Consider the following 22,239-nt stretch of genomic DNA (forward strand, 5'->3'; position numbering starts at 1 on the left):
ATTTGTTGCCTTAACTACATCAAACACCAGTTGCCTCTCAGACTGGCATTCCACACATACCAGGTGTGTGGCCCTGAGATGCTTTTGGAGACAGATCTTGGAGCGTAGCATAAATTCATGTAGAAAATAGTGGTGCCGTGCCATCTCCAGCTCCAATTATCTGTCTCACTTTTGAATATTCCTACAGGAGTCACAAGCACTCTCTTATCATAGAGCTCAGGAGCTCCAATCGGTTGCTATGTTTTAATAGGTATGATTTTCAAGAATTCAGTTTGTTTTGGGGTGCCTGGCTGGCTCAGTCGGTTAAACGACTGACTGTGAATTTCAGCTCAGGTCATAATCTCACAGTTGTGAGAGTGAGCCCCATGTTGGGCTCTGCTGACAGGGTGGAGCCTGCTTGGGATTCTCTCTCTCTCTCTCTCTCTCTCTCTCTCTCTCTGCCTCTCCCCTGTGCTCACGCTCTCTCAAAATAAACATTTTAAAAAATGAAAAAAGCACACACACAAAAAGTTTTTTAAAATTTAGTTTCTTTTCTTACACGACTCCCTAACACTACCTTTGACTCTACAGCAATGAGTCATGAACAAAGATACCAATATATGTAGATAGGAAACTATGTGCCATCCTTCCTTTGTAAAAGAAGCTAAGATAGGTCTGAGTGTAATAACCCATTGAAATCCTTAGTAAGCAAATTCCTAATGCCTCCTTCAAAAAATTTCTTCACCACGGATACCTTTACTTGAGTTTCTAGCAATGTAAATAAGGGTTTGTACTCTTTGATGTTGGGGTGGGACTCAAAGTCGAGAAATAAATAAGCAAGCACTAGACATAATTCTAAATTACTTACAAAATTTGAGGAAAGAGTCATAAAAGTGGTATTTTGAAAGTCACTGAAACAAACACATTTTTAGGCAGTTCCAACTGACTGAAAGACAGCAATAACTTTTTAAAAAAGTTTAAGGAAGACGGATTTCAAGAGAAGTCATCAATAAAATGAAATATGCCCAAGCAAGGAGTTTCAAATAAATATATTTCTTTGATATTCCTAGTTTTACCAAACACCTCAAACTTTTAAACATTTTTCTCTTAAAATGAGACCTACACTTTGGCCAAAGTTCTAAAGGTTCCTGTGCAAACGAGCAGTCAGACTCACAAGAAATTATTGTATTTCTGATAAAGTTTTTCTCTTAGCAATTAAAATAACGGAAGCTGAAAACCAAATGCAGAATGTAAGGCAGTTTTTTTCACATGAAATTGAAAACTTAAAAGTCCAATGCTAATATCCCCAGGTAAATTTTACATGTATCAAATGTTTAATTCAGGATTAGTTGAGGAGAAGCAATCTCTCAAACCACAATGATTCTATTCACTCATGAGTCTTGACATTTTTAAATATAGCCATAAATAAGCTAACCTATGTTACTTTAACAGCTATCTGGTTGTTTAAGAGAAGAAACTGTTTTCCTACATCTTTAAGTTAATCTGATTAAAAATATTAAAGGTTAAAAATAAAGCATTTAAAGGGCTGACTGGGTGGCTCAGTCAGTTAAGCATCCGACTTTGGCTCAGGTCATGATTTCATGGCTCCTGAGTTCGAGCCCTGTGTCGGGCTCTGTGCTCACAGCCCAGAGCGCTTCAGACTCTGTGTCTCCCTCTCTCTCTGCCCCTCACCTGCTTGTGCTCTCTCACAAATAAATAAATAAATATTAAAAACAAATAAATAAAGCATTTAAAATCAGGGGCCAATTATTTCCACTTACATCACTCAGACTACATATTACACTCTCTTTTATGTTAAATATTAGTACTGTTCCTCAGCTAAATAGTAACATTTGCTTTACGTTAATTAATATTTATCTGTAGGTCAATACATCTTAGAATTCACTTAAACTTGGTCGTTGTTTACAAATAGGGTCTAAGTTTTCTCAGGTTTCCAAACTCCTTAATAACTTGCACGTTCCCTTTTAACTCTCTTTTGCTCTCTATTAACACAATTAAGCATGCGTAGGAAATAGTTTATTCCAAAGAGGAATTTCACTTACATTATCATGTTTAAAAAAACACAACATCTTCAATTCCCGGAAGACCCTTTTGCAAGAGACCAGATTCTGGAAGACGTTGGGCATCTTTTTGAGTGCTACTCTCTTTCCATCTCTTGGATCTGTTACTGACCTAAAGAAGCAATATTTGGGGAGAGGAAGAGAAGAGAAATCAATTCCAAACTTTGTTCTTCAATGTTTCAGAGCATGACAATTATCTTGATCTTAAACTACTCGATCCACTTAACAATGTTTAAGATATCAGTGAGAAAGAAGATTTTTAAAAAGCACACACCTATAATCAAAGAGAATGTTTAGCCCACCCAATTCATCTGCCATGTTTGTTTTTTTTTAATCCTTCTCTAAATTTATAAACACTTTTTCTGAGAGATCACTTAGCAATACATCTCCGGTAGGAGGGCTAATTAGTGGTAAAGCCATTTAAAAAATGGGGGCGGGTACAGATTAACAAAACCAAAGTCAAATTAGTTTTATGCTTTATTTTCAGAACCAAATTCAAGATGGAAGAGATGTTAATTCACATGTTAATCACATTTAATTCAACATAAAGAACACAATCTAATTATTTTGGCTTCTTATATAAATGGACATCTTTTAGTAATATGGATTTCGGTAGCTGAACAATAGCTGAACAGTGTCCTCTCCTCAGAAGTCTGAGTGCCAGCTTAGGCTGTAGCTTCTAGGTTACGTAGCTTCCCTTTTGCCCCTTAAAAGGCTCTTGGTATGGTAGCTGCCTCCTGTAGCTTCTTTTAATAGCTCAGTGTCTCCCTTTTTTACCCTTTAGTCTTCTAACACCTATAAAATCAATTCCCTAAATTACATTTCCCTATGTTTGACAGACTAGTATGGTTTCCAGTTTTCTGACTGAACCCAAATGATACACATTAAATCAAATTAGTTAAAGGAAACAAAACACTAAATTTGTTAAAATATGTCCAATTGGCCATTTTGCAAGTGATTTTCTGTGAATTATCTTTTTTTTTAATGGTTCAGTAAAGGATTCTAAACTCTTTTTTTTAATTTATTTTTGAGAAAGAGAGAGAGAAAGAGCAAGTGTGGGAGGGGCAGAAAGAGAGGGAAAGAGAGAGAGAACCCCAAATAGGCTCCACACTCAGCACAGAGCCTGACGTGGGGCTTGAACTCAGGAACCTGCGAGATCATGACCTGAGCCAAAATCAAGAGTCAGATGCTTAACTGACTGAGCCACCTAGGCGCCCCCATGAATTACCTTAAAGCTTTTTTTCCTACCACCCATCACCTACGACTGGCTATCCCTGTAGAATTTATTCCTGTCAAATTTATTTTGCTGATTCCTACCGGTCATTCTTGGCGATCATTCTCTTTCAGTTCCTGTTTCAGCCATCAATGCTTTGGCTGTCTCTCCCAGACTTGTTTCATTTAAAAGTCTGATCTATAGGTTATCAATGCCTTTATCCAAGTTATTTAATTAAAGTTCAGAACAGGACAGAACAGATCTGCAACAGATACAATACTAGAAACCACCTAGGAGACCAGTATCCAATTATTATTCAAAATTAATTACTTATTTAATTAACCATAATCACTCAGTTTATTTCTTCCTATTGTCCACAAGAAATCAGATACTCATCAAACTGCCTTCCTGAAAATGAAGCATTCCTATTATCTACCAACCTGTCTAAAAACTATACAAACTTCTTTATGAATACCATGACTTTATAAATTAATCTTAGTGATCACTACTTCTTTTCCTACGTGCTCATGGAAACTCTTAAATCGCGCATTCTAGTATTTTTAAACAGCATGAGGACTCTACTTTCTCCCAATGACTGAAAATTTGGTAAAATAATGAAGAGTTATAATTTTTAAGTCTTCAATAGCTTCAACTGTAATTCAACTAAGAGACGTAACATTCTTGACTATTGCTTAAAAAATACCAACCCAATGCTTGCTTTGGCAGCACATAGACTAAAATTGGAATGTAAGAGATTAGCATGGCCCCTGTGCAAGGATGACATGAAAATCAGGCATATGTCTCATATTAAAAAACAAACAAACAAACAAACAAAAAACCCAGTCCATAACACTCCTAAAAATCCACATAAACCTGGTAAGTAAAATAGGAAGGAAACTGAATATTATATATATTTAGACTGTTAAAAATAATTTTTCCTTTTAACACACCACTTCTTCTATTTTTAAGTTTTAAGTTCTTTGTTTTTTCAACGTTTATTTATTTTGAGAGAGAGAGCACGCGCGCGAGAGCGAGCGTGCAAGCAGAAGAGGGGCAGAGAGAAGAGAATCCCAAGCAGGCTCCATGCTGCCAGCTCAGAGCCCAACGCAGGCCTCGATCTTGCGAACCATAGGATCATGACCTGAGCCGAAATCAAGAGTCAGAAGCTTAGGCGCCCCCTATACCACTTCTATAACTAGATACTAGAAGATAAAAATGTCAATGATATAGCAAGGAAGGAAAATTTTGGACCACACATTGCATTTAGTTGTCAGTGTCTTTTGAGACTTCTTTAATGTAGAATAGTTACTTAGCATTCCTTTGTCTTTCACGACACTGCCATTTTTGAAGAGGACAGGCCAGTTTTTTTGCAGACTGCTCCTCAATTTGGGTTTGTGTAGTGTTTTCTCATGATGAGATTCAGGTTATGTATTTTTAACAGGAATAACTCAGAAGTGATGTCTTCTCAGTGCATCACACTAGGAGGTACATGATGTCAGTTTTCCCCATTTCTGGTGATCTTTGATCACTGGGATGAGGTGTCTGTCAGGTTGCTACGCTGCAAAATGACTACGTTTTCCCTTTCTAATTGTGTCACTGTTCTACTCCTCATCAAACTTTGACCCATTTAGTATCCATTGGCAACTTTTGCCTGAATCAACTAATACTACAGTGGTTGCCAAGTGGTACCTTAATAATTGTAGCGTCTTTCTAAATAGCTAGCCTACCCAACAACTATTAGTTTTAAAGAATGAGGGAACTCATTTAATACATTGCCCTTTCCAGAGAGGCCTCAGACAGCAATACTTCTTTCCAACGTTGGCCTTCTTATTCATCCTGACTCTACTGTGGTAAGGAAAGCTGCTCTAAGATAAACCCACTCTTGGCTCAAGGTTAGTACTGTGCCTTGCAATGTTTTAAGGCAAAATTCACAAAGCAGCGTTTTATTTTATTATTCATGCAAAAGCCAGTCATGCTTGTGGCTGGTAACAATATAACTCTAATGAATGTGAATGGCTGTGCAGTAATTTCACGCCATGTTGAGTTTGTTCTCTCTTAACTTGAGGTAGCAGATGCTTTAGTTCAGCACAAACAGTACCACGGAACACAGATAAGTGTGGAAGCCTGTTACACAGGAATTCTTTTATTTTCTTTGTTACTGAAAGGCTTGCTGTGCTTAGTTTCTCTGCTGCTGCAATACCCTGGTTATTCCAACTGTACTTGTTAATGAAGCCCCAGCTGTAGAGATAATGAACTAACATTTAGGGCAACTTTCCTCAGTTCAGAAAAAAAGGAGGCATGCTTTGATCTACAATTCACTTACTGGTCAGTTATTTTCTCTACTGAATACTGGATGCCCTAAATAAAACAGTGCATCTGTCATTTCACCTGATGATCTTCATGAGCAGTCACGTTACACTAAAACAGGTATTTCTTTCCTATGTTTTAAATCAACATGTGATTCTGCAAACAGTGTATTAAAGATACAGTTTTAAGGGTTGTGAAAAAATAATTCTTTCTTCTATCTGTCCAGAGTATATATATCAGTCCTTCTCCTACGTTTGGAATACAAGTTCAACTTTTTTAAACAGCCAGAAGAATCCACAAGCCATTCTTCAGAGAAATATAGTTAGCCAAAAGAGTACAAAACCAAAATAGGAAGCTTTTTGGATCTGGTGTGGTTGTTTTGTTCTAGAGCTCTCTTAATCCCAGGAAACTCTGACCACTGCCACAAATATGCTTAAATTATGGAAAAGTAGAAGGGCTGGAATGAAACAAGAGTGAAACTTATTGGCGACACATTTTGAGACACTAGAACCTTACATTACAACATCTTTAAATCACTATCGCTACACTAAGCAAGAATCTTCAAGAAATTATATGCTCCTCATTTATTTTATGTGACGAATTTTTTCCCCACATGGGTTAGCAGTTTTAAAGTTCATGTTTCTGATACAGGTTTGTTTTTTTTTTTTTCTCTGATACAGGTTTTTAACTATTCAAAGCAAATAAATAATTTATAATGAAAATGTTTCACTAAGATTGAGAAAATCAGGCTCTTCTAATTCTATTCACATAAACTTGTAATCAGCAATCTTCTATTTTTGCTATGCACACTACAATTACTACGTCAACTGTACCAATAAAGAACATATCTCAATAACAGAACCCAACTAGACTCTAAATATTTAGATTATTGCCTTTGCATTCACTTTGAAATTCATTTCCTTAAAAGTTATTTTTACTCGTATTTAGATTAAGTCTGCTTGAGAAAACAATAGCAAACTATGAGGTAAAATTTCTGACAACAAATACCTCTAAATAATGTATCTTATTTGTACCTTAGTCCTTATATGTTCAACGACACTGTAAGTTAGGGAATAAGGAATTTATTTTTACATCTCTTTGGTCTTTCTAACCAAAATTTTAACAGGCTACAGTTTGTGTGTACTTTGACATAATTTACAGAATTGCACACTATTTAGAGGAATAAACTTTCTAGGCTTCCCTGTCTCCACCTAAAAACACATGAAGAAAGATTCTCATATTTAGGTAATTTGTTCCATTGGCTGGAGTTTTCTGATGCTTGGTTATTGGTTTTTCTTTTATGTTTATTCAAATTTGGTATTTGCTGAGTTAGCGCTCTAGAAGAAATCCTTTTCCTTTTTTTCAAGATCCTCCTAAAGTGATCCCAAATTTGTGAATCTGATATTACAAGGTAAAAAGGCCTTATATAATAGCTAAACCAAAGCAGTGAAATGGTTCGTTCTTTTTCCTCATATCCTAACATACCACTATTAATCGGAAGAAACAAAATACCTACATTTAACTGAAAGTGTTAAAATATGAACTGAAACGTCCCCTAACTCTGTGTTTAAACAAGTATATATAGCAATGGCCCCAGCTGGTGAGATATCCCTGGACCATTCTGACCGATAGTGAGATCCCCAGGGGTGCTGATAAGGGAGGAGAAATAAGGAACAGGCACGTCATTCAATATTAGGCTGTCATGTTTATTTTCAAATACTTGTTACCAGTGAAAAAGATCTAACTTTTAGGACCCCAATTCCCCACCAATAACCATTGGTTAAGTTAAAATATAGGTGGAAAATCCTTTTATACTAATTATTATTGACTTGAGAACATTTTCTTGTTCTTCAGACCATGAATTAATTATAATTAGCTCCATCCTTACTGCAGATGCTGGCAAAGACACAGAGACCTCTCAGTTGCTGTCAAATATCTTTGTGAGGAGTATGACTTGCCTGCAAGAAAGTTGCCACACTGTCTTTTCAATAGGGATTTTCTCATGTTAGAGGGTGAACATGACACAGCCTAGCCTGCCAAGTCTAGGAAGTTTTCATGGCCCACTAGCCACAGTCCTCTCCTAGAAACAGACCCATGAATATTGTATGGGAAAGAGAACCACCTGCAATGAAAAAAAGGTTTCTGTTCAAAGCCACCACAAAGGGAAAAAATCCACAACTGCATCTTCTTCTTACATTTTAATAGTTTATGACAAAAAGAAGTTATAAAAGATAACCCAAACTCAACCTATGTCACACAAAAATGTGCTTGCTTTTAATCCCACTGATGACTTCTTAAAAGATATGTGTTCAGGGGTGCCTGGGTGGCTCAGTCGGTTAAGGGGCCGACTTCGGCTCAGGTCATGATCTCGCGGTCCGTGAGTTCGAGCCCCGCGTCGGGCTCTGTGCTGACAGCTCAGAGCCTGGAGCCTGTTTCAGATTCTGTGTCTCCCTCTCTCTGACTCTCCCCCGTTCATGCTCTGTCTCTCTCTGTCTCAAAAATAAACATTAAAAAAAAAATTTTTTTTAAAAGATATGTGTTCAGTAATAGGAATACTGAAGAATATAAATAATTTTTTAATAAAGAATTTTTTTAAATTAAAGAATGGCAATTTTGTTGCTCATTAGGTTTATAAATGTAGAAGACACCAAATGAAAGAAAAGAATGGTTTCATTCACACAGTCTGTTTTTAACAGTATGGTTTTGTTGATGTCAAAAAATTATAATGAATTTAGAAACACAAAGTTCACGTCATTGGAAGAAATGTCATTTTAAATTATTTTTAATATTTTAGTGACTAAGCTAATATTTTAATAATTTCTTAACATAAAATGTAAGTCCCAATATGTTGTTAGTTAAAAGCAAACTGAACATACCAACCAATATACCAATAAAATGTAATTTTTGAAATAAAAAGGAACATAAGGTTTGAAATTATGGTTATAAATAAAATGTTCCTATTTTTCTAGGAATGTATACTTAAGTATATATAGGTGAAATGACATGAGATTTAAGATTTGTTTTAAAATATTTCATTAAAAAGCATTGTTGAAATAAATGAAGCAAATGTTGATAATTATTGAATCTAGTGGTTGGTAAAATGGGGTTAAAACATTCAAAAATAAAGAAAATATATGTTTGAAAAAATTTCTAAGTAAAAGCACTGAAATTTTAAAAAATGTTTAAATACTCTTTACAATATAAAAAATATCCATTATCTTTGATTAAAGCTAACAAAAGCTAAGTAAGCAAGACTTCTACATAAAAAGACTAAAAAAACATTGAAATTAAAGACATAAATAATGGAGAGACATACCATATTCATGGACTAGAAAACTCAATATTATAAAAATTTCAATTCTCCCCAACCTGATTTATAGATGCACTGAAATTCCAATCAAAGCCCCAAAAGGTCTTCTTTTGTGGAACTAGACAAATTAGTTCTAAAGTCTTTATGGAAATGTACATATGCCACAGACTGCTAAGACAGTCCTGAAGAATAAGGTGGGAAAAATTGCTCTACCACATATGAAAAGTTATCATAAAGCTACAACAGCATAGACAGTGTAATTTTGGTGCAATGGACCAATGAAACAGAAATATGACCCATAAACAGATTCTTCAGCTTCAAACCCATCTGTCTAAACACAAATATGTAATACCAGGGCTATGACTGCAAACCACATTTTGGTTTTGCCAACTAGCTCCATGTTAGGCTCTACCAAAAGGGGGCTTTGTAGGAGACTACAAGGCTGGAGAAAGAAAAGGGGACTTACCCCTTCCTATGGGCTTCCTGTCTGTCTCTTGTTTCTGTGTCAACCTAGCACTTCACTCCCAGCAGTGGCAGTGTCTTTCTATAACTTTGTGGCTGAACCCAGTTTATAGTTTCCTCACTTGCAGAACCAGCCTCACTGCCTCTTCTACCCCCAGATACCAGCACTAGTGAGTTAGTATCCTTTGCTTTAGATGTCTGAATTTCTGCTGCATGGGGTTCCAAGTCCTAATAATTCTGACCTCTTCCATGATATTCCTCTAGCCATAGCTAGAGGTGGCTGTTACTTCCATGATACCTTAGTGTTCTCTTATCTTTTTAATTACCTACAACTTTACAAACAACTTTATAGCTAATTAGCATCTCTCCCCACTTTAAACTGTTTAAACGACTGGTGTGGTTTCTTTCTCCTGACTGGACCCTGACAGATACAACATTCTTTTCAATGTATGGTACTAGAATAAGGAGATATCACGTGGAAAAACAGAATGAATCTTCATCTCTACTTCACTCCATACACAAAAATAAATTCCAGGCGGAATGCAGATACAAATGTGAAAAGCAGTATCATACAGCTTTTAGAAGACAACATATAGAAGACCTTCAAGATACTGGGGAAGGGAGAGATTTCTTCAATAGGACACAAAAAGCACAAATCATAATGCAGAAGGAAAATTCATTTTTTTGACTACTTTAAAATCAAGAACTTTTCATTATCTGTACATTAAGAGTAAAAATGCAAGTCATACAGAAGATGCTTGTAACACATATATAAGGAACAAAGCATTTATCCAGATACGTGCAGAACTCCTACAAATCAATTTTTAAAAAGGGCTTGAAAGGGCATTTTACAAAACAGAATAATCCAAATAGGCAATAAACATATGAAAAGGATATTAGCCTTATTAGTCATTTTGGAAATGAAAATTAAAACCACAGTGAGCAAGTACTATAAAACTACCAAAATGGCCAGTAATAAAAAGATGATACCAAATCTTTGGTGATATGTGGTGCAATGGCAATTCTTACAGACTGCTGGTAGGAATTTAAATTGGTACAATCGCTATGGGAAACAGATGGGCTTTATATACTAAAATGAAGACATGAATACACTGTGACCCAGCAATCTGACTCCAAGGTATATACCCCAAAGGAATGTACACACCTATCACTAAACATACAAGTGTGTTCATGGCAACATTTTTAGTACCCTTAAAACTGGAAACAATCCATATATCCATGAACAGTAGGATAGAGTAACAAACTGTTGTGTATTCATAAGAAAACTCTACAGTAACTAAAATGAATTACTGCTACATACAACAACAGACAAACTTTATACACATAATTTTGAACAAAAAAAAAAAAACCAGTCACAAATAATAATGTAAGATTTCATTTTCATAATATTAAAAATAAAAGCAAATTTGAACTCGAATGTTTAGGGATGCATACTTAGGAGACAGAAACTATTAAAAAAGGAAGCCGTTACCATAAAAACCAGGACAGTGGTTATCTTGGGGGAGGAGACAATGATGCGGAGGGTGCAGAGGAGACTTCTGGGTGTTAGCAATGTCCTATATTTCTCACATGACTCATGGCTATAGAGGTGTATACTTTGTGATAAGTAAAAAAGTTGTATATTTTGTACACACTTCTGTATTTGTGTTATTATGTAACTGAAAAGGTAAAGATAAGCTTCTCAGTTAAAAATTTAACATGAAAAGGTACTTTAGGTTGAAATTTGTACAATGAGTAATTTTTAAAGGGGACAATTCTGGGGCGCCTGGGTGGCTCAGTTGGTTAAGTGTCAGAATCTTGACTTCGGCTCTGGTCATGATCTCATGGTTCGTGAGCTCGAGCCTCATGTTGGGCTCTGCACCGACAGTGGGGAGGCTGCTTGGGATTCTCTTTCTCTCTCTCTGCCCTTTCCCTGCTTGTGATGTCTCTCTCAAAATTAAAAAAAAAAAAAAAAAAAAAAAAGAGGACAATTATCTTCATAAGGATACACATCTATACAAGCCCAATGAATTTTGTCATATATTTTCTTATACCACTGATTTATTCTGTAGAGAGGAGTATATGTAACATCTTTCATATGTTTTGGTAGAATTCCAAAGGAACTTACTTTAAAAAATAAACGTTTTCTTCATCATTACACAAGAATATGCTATTAAGAAACATTCCACAGGAGAGTGCTATCAGCAGTATTATAGCAGAACTAAGTCCCACCCCTAATCTAGTCACAATCTCCTAACTTCTTCCATTGTTAAGCAAAATGCTGAAGCAGCTACAATACATAGATGTGCTTCAGGTTTTTAATTAGTGAGCCCTTTAAAAATAACCAAAACCAAAAATATTGCAAATACAAAGCAGGAGGCAAGATTTCCAGCTGTGGCAAACTGAAGAGGTCAGCAAATCCTTTCCCCTCAAAACAACTATAAAACTGGACAAAAATGTCAAAAACAACCATTTCAGGACTCCAGAAAATAACCAAAGTCAAACAACCAATTCAAAAGTGTTTATTTATGAAAAACTGTGGAACGTTGGGTAAGAACAATGAAAGTCAAATGGTGTTATTGCTTGGGCTGCTCCTTACTCACCCCCACCCCCCACCCAAGCACAGTCCAGGCTGTTGGCCATGAAAACCAGCAGCTTCACTGCGTGAAGTTGCTGATGTGATCTGAAGTGGAGTATTAAACTCAACTGGAAAAGAAAAGAGAAAGCCTACAGCTCTGCAAGTCTAGGTTGTTATCCCAGCTGGGAAATGAGATAGACTAACATAAATCCAGAAATTTAACAAGGGGATTCTGGCCACAGTGGGCTAGGTAAACTCTCCACACGTCCCTGGAGAACTGAAGGCTGCTTATGTACTCAGAGGTGACCTGAGAAGGCCTCTGCTCTGCACATACCCATGGCCGACTGAGAGGCTTTCCACAGGTAAAGGGAAGAACGGAGAGACTCAACAGAAAATAAAAGCTGGAGCATATTTGGAAACTGGATGAGCTCCCTAACATACTCGCAATGGAAAGAAGCCTTACTGGCTCGAGATGTTTGAGCACAACCTTTAACTCATCACCGGCTGACCACTGAGCTACAAAGACACAAAGGGCACCCCAAGAGGGCCAGGCTAAAAATTAAAAAAAACCTAAGCAGATTTAAGTGGCTGCACCCCACGGGGGAGGAAGATTGTGCACCTTAAGTCCAGCCAAATTACTTAAATATAAGCAAACATACACAATAATAGCAATATGTCAATAATGACAACCCTCAGGTGGAAGGGGGACTGGGGAAGAATCAGATCCAGAGTTGTTATAATATATTATCAAATATGTCCAGTTTTTAACAAAAAAAATTACAAGATATGTAAACAAACAGTAAAATGTGACCCATACTCAGGGGAAAAAGCAGTCAATAGAAATACTTTCTGAGTGAGCCCAGATATCGCTTTCAGTAACACTTCAAAAGCAACTACTATAAATATATTCAAAGGATTAAAGGAAATCATGTTTAGAGAATTTAAAAAAATATTGTGACAATGACTCAACAAATAGGACAGCTCAATATAAAAACAAATTAAAAAAACATAAGATCCAAATCAAATTCAAGAGTTGAAAAGTACAATATTAGAAATGAAAAATTCAGTAGATTGGCCCAATAGTGGATATGAAATAGCATAAGAAAGAATCAGTAAACTTAAAAGATAGGTCAATAGAAATGAACAAGAACAGAGAAGAAAAAGTTTGAAAAAAAAATGAAGACAGCCTCAGAGACCTACGCAGTAACACAAGAGTACACCAACATATACCTAATGGGAGTTCCAGAAGAACAGAGAGAAAAGGGCAGAAAAAAATATTTGAAGAAATAATGGTTTAAAAGTTTCCAAATCTGATAAAAATCTATAGATCCAAAAAGCTCAAACATCCCATACAGGATAAACACAAGAGTTCTGCACCTAGAGATGTCAGAATCAAAGATATTTCAAGTCCAAGAAACTCTTGAAAATAATGAGGAAAAACAATACAATTGCTGACTGACTTTTCATCAGATATCATTAAGGTCAGAAGGCAGTGGAATGCCATGTTTGCAGTGGTGGTGGTGGGCAGGTAAAAATTCTATATCCAATGAAAAAAGACCCTGTCCTTCAAAAATAAAGGCAAAATGAAAACATTCCAAAATAAGTAATGATGGAACAGAATGTGTTGCCAGCAGATGTGCCTTACAGGTAATAATCTCAGATGGTAACTCAAATCCACAAGAAGAAATGAAAAGCTAGAAATGGCAAATATGTAGGTAAATAGAAGAATATTTTAATTTTATTTTTGTATTAAGTTTTTATGTTAATTCCAGCATAGTTAACATACAGTGTTACATTAGTTTCAGGTGCACAATATAGTGATTCAAACTCTACACATTACTCAGTGCTCACTATAAAAAGAATCCTTATCACCTATTTCACCCATCCCCACCCCGCCCCCACCTCCCCTCTGGTAACCAACAGTTTGTTCTCTACAGTCGAGAGTCTGTTTCTTAGTTTGTTTCTCTCTCCTTCCCCCTGACCCCCGACTTTGCTTGTTTGTTTTCTTAAATTCCACATATGAGTGAAATCATATGGTATTTGTTTCTCCAACTGACTTATTTCCTTAGCATACTTCCTAGATCCACCCCTCTTGTTGCAAATGGCAAATTTTAATTATTCTCTCTCTCTCTCACACACACATACTTGGGCTGCTTTCATAATTTGGCTATTGTAAATAATGCTGCTGTAAACACAGAATGCATGTATCATTTTGAATTTGTGTTTTTGTATTTTGGGGGCAAATGCTCAGCAGTGTGATTACTGGATCACAGGGCAGTTCCATTTTAAAATTTTGAGGAACCTCTGTACTGTTTTCCACAGTGGCTGCACAAGTTTGCATTCCCACCAACAGTGCAAGAGAGTTCCTTTTTCTACACATCCTCTCCAATACCTGTTGTTCTTGTGGTTTTGGTTTTGGCCATTCTAACAGGTATGAGCTGATTATCTCATTGTAGCTTTGATTTGCATTTCCCTGATGATGAGTGATGTTGAGCATCTCTTCATGTCTCTGTTGGCCATCTGCATGTCTTCATTGGAGAAATGCCTGTTCATGTCTTCTTCCCATTTTTAACTGGATTATTTGTTTTTTGGGTGTTGAGCTGTGTAAGTTCGTTTTATATTTTGGATACTAATCCTTTACCAGAGATGTCATTTGCCAATATCTTCTCCCATTCAGTAGGTTGTCTTTTAGTTTTGTTGACTGTTTTCTTTGCTGTGCAGACGCTTTTTATTTTGATACAGTCCCAATAGTTTATCTTTGCTTTTGTTTTCCTTCCCTCAGGAGACATATCTAGAAAAAAAGTTGATACATCCAATGTCAGAGAAATTACTGCCTATGCTCTATTATAGGTCTCATATTTAGGTCTTTAATCCATTTAGAATTTATTTTTGGGTATGGCATAACTCAGGGGTCCAATTTCATTCTTTTGCATGTAGTTGTCCAGTTCTCTCAACACCATTTGTTGAAAAGACTGTCTTTTCCTCATTGCATATTCTTTTCTCCTTTGTCAAAGATTACTTGATCATAAACATGGAGTTATTTCTGGGCTTTCTATTCTATTCCACTGATCTGTGTGCCTGTTTTGATGCCAGTACCATACTGTTTGGATTACTACAGCTTTGTAGTATAACTTGAAAGTTGGAATTGCGATACCTCCAACTTTGTTTTTCTTTTTCAAGATTGTTTTGGCTATTCGGGGTTTTCTGTGTTTCCATACACATTTTAGGATTGTTTGCTCTAGTTCTGTGAAAAATGTTGCTGGTATTTTGATAGGGATTGCATTGTATCTGTAGACTCTTTTGGGTAGTATAGACATTTTAACAATATTTGTTCTTCCAATTCATGAGTATGGACTATCTTTCCACTTGTTTGTGCTGTCTCCAATACCTTTCATCAAAATTTTATAGTTTTCAGAATACAGGTCTTTTACCTCCTTGGTTAAGTTTATTCTGAGATATTTAATTATCTTTGATAAAACTGTAAATGGGACTGCTTTCTTAATTTCCCTTTCTGTTGCTTCATTATTGGTATATAAAAATGCCACAGATTTCTATACATTGATTTTGTATACTGCTACCTTACAGAACTCATTTATCAGTTTATCATTTATCAGTTTGTGGTAGGGTCTTTAGAGTTTTCTATATGTAATATCATGTTGTCTGCAAATAGTGAAAGTTTTACTTTTTCCTTACCAATTTGGATGCCTTTTGTTTCCTCCTCTTGTCTGACTGTTGTAGCTATGACTTTCAGTAGTATTTTAAATAACAGTGGTGAGAGTGGATATCCCTTATTCCTGACCTTAGGGGAAATGCCCTTAGATTTTCACCATTATGCTGTTGGTGGTTTTTTCTTTATATATGGCTTTTATTATGTTGAGGTATGTTCCCTCTAATCTTACTTTGTTGAGAGGGTTAATTTTTTTTTTATCATGAATGGATACTGTACTTTGTCAAATGCTTTTGCTCCATCTATTGAAATGAAAATGTTTTTTATCTCTCCTTGTATCGATGTGATGTATAACACTGATTGCAAATATTGAACCACCCTTGCATCCCAGGAATAAATCCCACTTGATTGTGGTGAATGATTTTTTTAATGTATTGTTGGATTTGGTTTGTTAATATTTTGTTAAGGATTTTTGCATCTATGTTCATCACAGATATTGGCCTGTAATTCTTTTTTGTAGTGTCTTTATCTGGTTTTGGTATCAGGGTAATGCTGGCTTCATAGAATGAACTAGGAAGTTTTCCTCTCTCTTTCATTTTTTGGAATAATTTGAGAAGAACAGGTTCAAATATTTGGTAGAATTCACCTCTGAAGCTGTTTGGCCTTGGACTTCTGCTTGCTGGGAGTTTTTAAATTACTGATTCAATTTCATTGCTGGTAATCAGTCTGTTCAAAATTTCTATTTCTTCCTAATTCAGTTTTGGGAGGTTTTATGTTTATAGGAATTTATTCATTTCTTCTGGGATGTCCAATTTGTTGGCATATAACTTTGCAAAATATTCTCTTACAACCTTTTGTATTTCTGTGGTATCAGTTGTTAACTTTCCTCCTTCACTTCTGATTTTATTTGAGTCCTTCCTCTCTCCCTCTCTTTTTTCTTGGATGAGTCTGACTAAAGGTTTATAGATTTTGTTGATCTTTTCAAAAAACCAGCTCCTGGTTTCATTGACTTGGGGTGTGTGTGTGTGTGTGTGTGTGTGTGTGTGTGTGTGTGTGTATGTGTGTATATATATATATCTTCCTTAATCCAGGTTTTGGATTTTGCCTATTGTTCTTTTTCTAGTTCCTGTAGATACAATGTTATGTTGCTTATTTGGGATTTTTCTTGCTTATTGAGGTAGACCTGTATGGCTATAAACTTACCTCTTAGAATAGCTTTTGCTGTATCTCGAAGATATTTGGACTACCGTGTTTTCCTTTTCATTTGTATTTTTTTTTTTATTTCATCTTTGATTTCTTGGTTGACTTATTCATTGTTTTAGCAGCATGTTATTTAACCTCCGTGTATTTGTGTGCTTTCCAGGTTTTTTCTTGCCATTGATTTCTAGTTTCATAGTGTGGTCAGAAAAGATGCATGGTAGGACTTCAGTCTTTTATTTAAAAAAAAATTTTTTTTTTAATGTTTATTTATTTTTGAGACAGAGAGAGACAGAACATGAACGGGGGAGGATCAGAGAGGGAGATACAGAATCTGAAGCAGGCTCCAGGTTCCAAGCTGTCAACACAGAGCCCGACGCTGGGTTCGAACTCACGGACCATGAGATCATGACCTGAGCCGAAGTCAGATGCTCAACCGACTGAGCCACCCAGGTGTCCCAGGACTTCAGTCTTTTTGAATTTGTTGAGATTTGTTTGTGGCTTAATATATGATCCATTCTGGAGAATGATCCATGTGTATTTGAATGTGTATTCTGGGATGAATGTTGTGAAAATACCTGTTAGATCCATCTGGTCCAATGTATCATTCAAAGCTACTGTTTCCTTGTTGATTTTCTGCTTGAATGGTCTATCCATTGGTGTAAGCGGGTGTTAAAGTCCCCTACTATTATTGTATTACTATTGATTATTTCTTTTATGTTTGTTATTAACTGCTTTACATATCTGGGTGCTTCCATGTTGACTGCAGATATATTTATAACTGTTAGATATTTTTGTTGGACTATACCATTTATGATTATATAGTGTCCTTCTTTGTCCCTTGTTACAGCCTCTGTTTTAAAGTTTATTTTGTCTGATATTATGTATTGTTACTCCAGCTTTCTTTTCACTTCTATTTGCATGACAGAGGATTCTCCATCCATTCATCTTCAGTCTACATGTGTTTTTAGGTCTGAAACAAGTATTTTGTAGGCAAGAATATATTGTTGGGTTTATAACATATATAGAGTATATATTTATACATATTTCATTACATTATTTTGTAGAAGTTTATGTATATATTATGTCTTATTACATATATATATCTGTATATGTATATATGACACAAAAGGGGAAGGAAATTGAGCTATATTAGAATGAAATTACTGAATTTTATCAGAATTAAGATAGTACTGGGGCACCTGGATGGCTCCGTTGGTTAAGTGACTCTTGGTTTGGGCTCAGGTCATGATTCACTGTTTGTAGGTTCAAGCCCCACGTGGAGCTCTGTGCTAGCAGTGCAGTGAATGCTTGGGATTTTCTCTCTCTCCCCCTCTTCCTTTGCCCATCCCCTGCTCATGTGCATGTTCTCTCTCAAAATAAATAAAATTTACTTAAGAAAAATCAAGATAGTATTAATCTGAAATAGATTGTTCAGAAGTAAAGATGCATACTACGATCCTTAGATCAATAAAAAAAGTAATAAAAAGCCAAAAGAGGATTAAAAAAATAAACAGATGAATTAATCAACTAAAAAAGTTTAACATAAAAGAAATACAATTGTGAAGCACAAATTTAACAAAAAGAAATAAAGAATGTAAAAATTAAAAAAACGTGAGATATATAGAAAGCAAACAGAAAAATAGCAAATGTAAATTCAGTTATATTAATAATTACACTAAATGTGAATGGATCTAAACACTTCAGATCAAAAGGCAGAGATTGTCTGACTTTAATTTTTAAAAAATTCAACTATGGGGTGCCTGGATGGCTCAGTCAGTTAAATGTCTGACTTTGTCTCAGATATCTCACGTCTCAAACCATCTCACGGTTTGTGAGTTTGAGCCCCACATCAGGCTCTGTGCTGACAGCTCAGAGCCTGGAGCTTGCTTTGGATTCTGTGTCTCCCTCTCTCTCTGCCCCTCCCTTGCTTGTGCTCTGTCTGTCTCTCTCTCAAAAAATAAATAAACATTTAAAAAAATTTTAAAAATTCAACTACACGCTATCTACAAAAAACACATCTTATATGCCATATAAATAGTGATTATAAGAGAGTTAGAGAGGTATATTAATATAAAGACAGGATTTATTTAGATATATATAAATCCTGTCTTTATATTATACACACACACACACACACACACACACACACACACACACACACACACAGTGTGCTCTTGGTATTGGGGGTAGATTCCCATGATACATCACTTACATACAACACCCAGTGCTCATCCCAACAAGTGCCCTCCTCAATGCCAATCAACCATTTTTCCCTCTCCCCCCCCCCCCATCCACCCTCAGTTTGTTCTCTATATTTAAGAGTCTCTTATGGATAGCCTCCCTCTCTGTTTGAAATTATTTTTTCCTCTTCCCTTTCCTCATGGTCTTCTGTTAAGTTTCTCATGTTCCACACATGAGTGAAAACATGATATCTTTCTCTGACTGACTTATTTCACTTAACAGAATATCCTCCAGATTTATCCACATTGTTGCAAGGACAGGATAGATTTTAAGATAAAAAATGTTACTGTAGACAATAAGGGATATTTAATAATGGTAACAAAGTTAATATACTGGAAGACACAACAATTATTAGCATATACATATTTAAAAATAGGGCCCCAAAATTCACAAAGCAAAAATTGACAGAAAAGAAAAAAAAGACAATTCTATATTGGACAATTGTCTCCAGTCAATTGTATTTGTGGGTTTTAATACTCCACTCTCAAAAACAGAACAACTAAACACAAATTAAGCAAGGATAGAAAAGATTTAAATAACAACATTAACTAACTTGACCTGAGTGACATTTACAGAACACTGTACCTAATGAGGACAGAATACATATTTTTCTCCAAGCACCTTTAGAACCTTTTCTAGAAAAGTCTAAATGCTACATCATAAAACATGTTTTGATAAATGGAAAGGACTGAAATCAGTCAAAGTATGTTTTCTCAGCCCACAACAGAATTAAATTACAAATAACAGAAATACGTTTTGGAAATCCTCACATATTAGGACATTAAACAAAACATTTCTAAATAATCCATGGGTCAAAAAAGAAATCAAAAGGGAAATTAGAAAATATTTCAAATTGAATGAAAACTAAAACATAATATCTAAGAATTTACCCGATGCAGTTAAAGCAGTGCTTAAAGGGAAAAATTACACCTTTAAGCAGCTATATAGGAAATAAAGGACTCCAGTCAGTAATTAATACATATATATATCAAATTAAACCCAAAGCAAGCAAAAGGAAATAATAAAATCAGAATGGAAATAGTAAAATAACAAATCAATAAAATCAATGAAATAAAAAGTTAATTCTTTGAAAAGATAAAAAAACCCTGATAAACCTTTAGCTTTACTATTTTAAGGACAAAGATACAAACTGACAAAATCAGGAATATAAAAGGGGACATCACTGCTGACCCTACACAAATTAAAAGGATCATAAGGGAATGTGAAGAACAACTTTGTGCCAACAAATCAGGAAATTTATATATCATAGAAAAAGTACAAGAAATATATATTACTGAAAAAGTCTCAAGAAGAATAGAAAATCTAAATAAACCTAGAACAAAAAGTGAATTAGTAATTCAAAAAATTCTCTCAATAAATACCCTAGGTCCAGATGGCATCATTTGTCAATTACATCAAACATTTAAAGAAGAAATAGTACCAGTATTTCACAAATTTTTCCAGAAATTAAAAGGAGACAACTTCCCAATTCATTCTGAGTCCAAAGTCAGACAATGACATCACAAAAGATGAAAACTAAAACTCAGTATCTTTCATGAATATAGATGAAAAATCCATAAGCAAATGAGGAGGAAATCAAATCCAACAACATGAAAACAACATCAAATCCAACCTATGATAAAAACATTCAACAGGGGCACCTGGGTGACTCAGTGTCTGACTCTTGATTTTAGCTCTTGATTTTGGCTCAGGTCATCATCTCAAGGACAGGCCAACAGTGTAGAGCCTGCTTGGGCTTCACCTCCTTCTCTCTCTGCCCCTCCCTCATTCACGCTCTCCCTCTTTCAAAATAAATAAATAAACAAACTTAAAAACAACAGCAACAGGGGCACCTGGGTGGCTCAGTCAGTTAAGGGTCTGACTTCAGCTCAGGTCATGATCTCACAGTTCCTGAGTTCGAGCCCCGCATCAGGCTCTGTGCAGACAGCTCAGAGCCTGGAGCCTGCTTCAGACTCTGTGTCTCCCTTTCTCTCTCTGCCCCTCCCCCACTCACAGTCTGTCTGTCTCTGTTCCTCTCAAAAATAAACATTAAAAAAATTTAAACAACAATAACAACAAAACACATTCAACAAACCAGAAATAGAAGGAAACTTCTTCAACCAGACAAAGGGCATCTATGAAAACCACAGAGCTAATAAACATCTTACTTCATAATAAAAGACTGACTGTTTTCCCCTAAGATCAGAAACAAGGTAAAGAGGTCTACTGTGGTCATGTCTATTTAAATTTTACTGGAGGTCCTGTCAGTGGAAAAACGCCAAAAAAAGAAAGAAAAAAGGTATCTAAAGTGAAGAAAAAATAAAACTGATTTAATTTGTAGATAACATGATCCTCTATATAGAAAATCCTAAGGAATACACAAAATACTACTGGAACTAATAATCAGGTTTATCAGGGTTGCAAGATACCTGATCATTACACAAAAACTCATTGCTTTTCTATATACCAGCAATGAACAATCTGAAGATGTAATTAAGAATTCATTCACAACAGAATCAAAAAAGAATAAAATATATGGAGAATAAATTTAATGGAACTGTAAGATGTATAGACTGCAAACTATTAAAAACAATGCTGAGATAAATTAGAGAAGGTTTAAACAGATGAACATTTCATATCATTAACTAGAAAACTCCCAATTCTTCCCATAGTGACCTAGAGATTCAATGCAATCCCAATGAAAACTAGGATCTTCATATATTACTGACGGGAATGTAAAATGGAACAGACACTTTGGAAAACAGTTTGGCTGTTTCTTAAAAGGTTAAAATAAATGTACCATATGAGTCAGCAACTCCATCCTTACATATTCATTTTTTAATTTTTTTTAATTTATTTTTGAGAGAGAGAGAGAACATGAGGGGGTAAGGGGCAGAGAGAGAGGGAGACAGAAAATCTCAAGCAGGCTCTGCACAGTCAGCTCAGAGCCCAACGTGGGGCTCAAACCCACAAACCTGTGAGATCATGACTTGAGCTGAAATCAAGAGTCAGATGCTTAACCGACTGAGCCACCCAGGCGCCCCTCTTATGTGTTTACACAAGGGAAATGAAAACATTTCTTCACACAAAGACTTACATGTCAATATTCATAGCAGTATTATACCCCAAAACTGGGCCAAATCCACCAACCAGTGAGTGGAGAAACAAACTGTGGTCCACCTATACAACAGAATAAAAAGG

At 35.6% G+C, this 22,239-nt stretch overlaps 1 protein-coding gene and 1 pseudogene across 3 annotated transcripts in view; one reads left to right on the plus strand and one right to left on the minus strand.

Moving 5' to 3' along the window:
* NLK (nemo like kinase) overlaps positions 1 to 22,239 on the minus strand; it is a 163,443-nt gene that overhangs the window by 67,506 nt on the left and 73,698 nt on the right. For all 3 annotated transcript variants that reach the window (XM_042965398.1, XM_042965397.1, XM_042965396.1), the window contains exon 2: positions 2,043 to 2,172. In XM_042965398.1, coding sequence (XP_042821332.1) covers positions 2,043 to 2,172 — 130 coding nt within the window. The remainder of the gene's footprint in view (positions 1 to 2,042; positions 2,173 to 22,239) is intronic.
* On the plus strand, positions 3,988 to 4,085 carry LOC122233828 (annotated as a pseudogene).

This window comes from Panthera tigris, chromosome E1, assembly GCF_018350195.1.
Source record: "Panthera tigris isolate Pti1 chromosome E1, P.tigris_Pti1_mat1.1, whole genome shotgun sequence".
Lineage (NCBI taxonomy): Eukaryota > Metazoa > Chordata > Mammalia > Carnivora > Felidae > Panthera > Panthera tigris.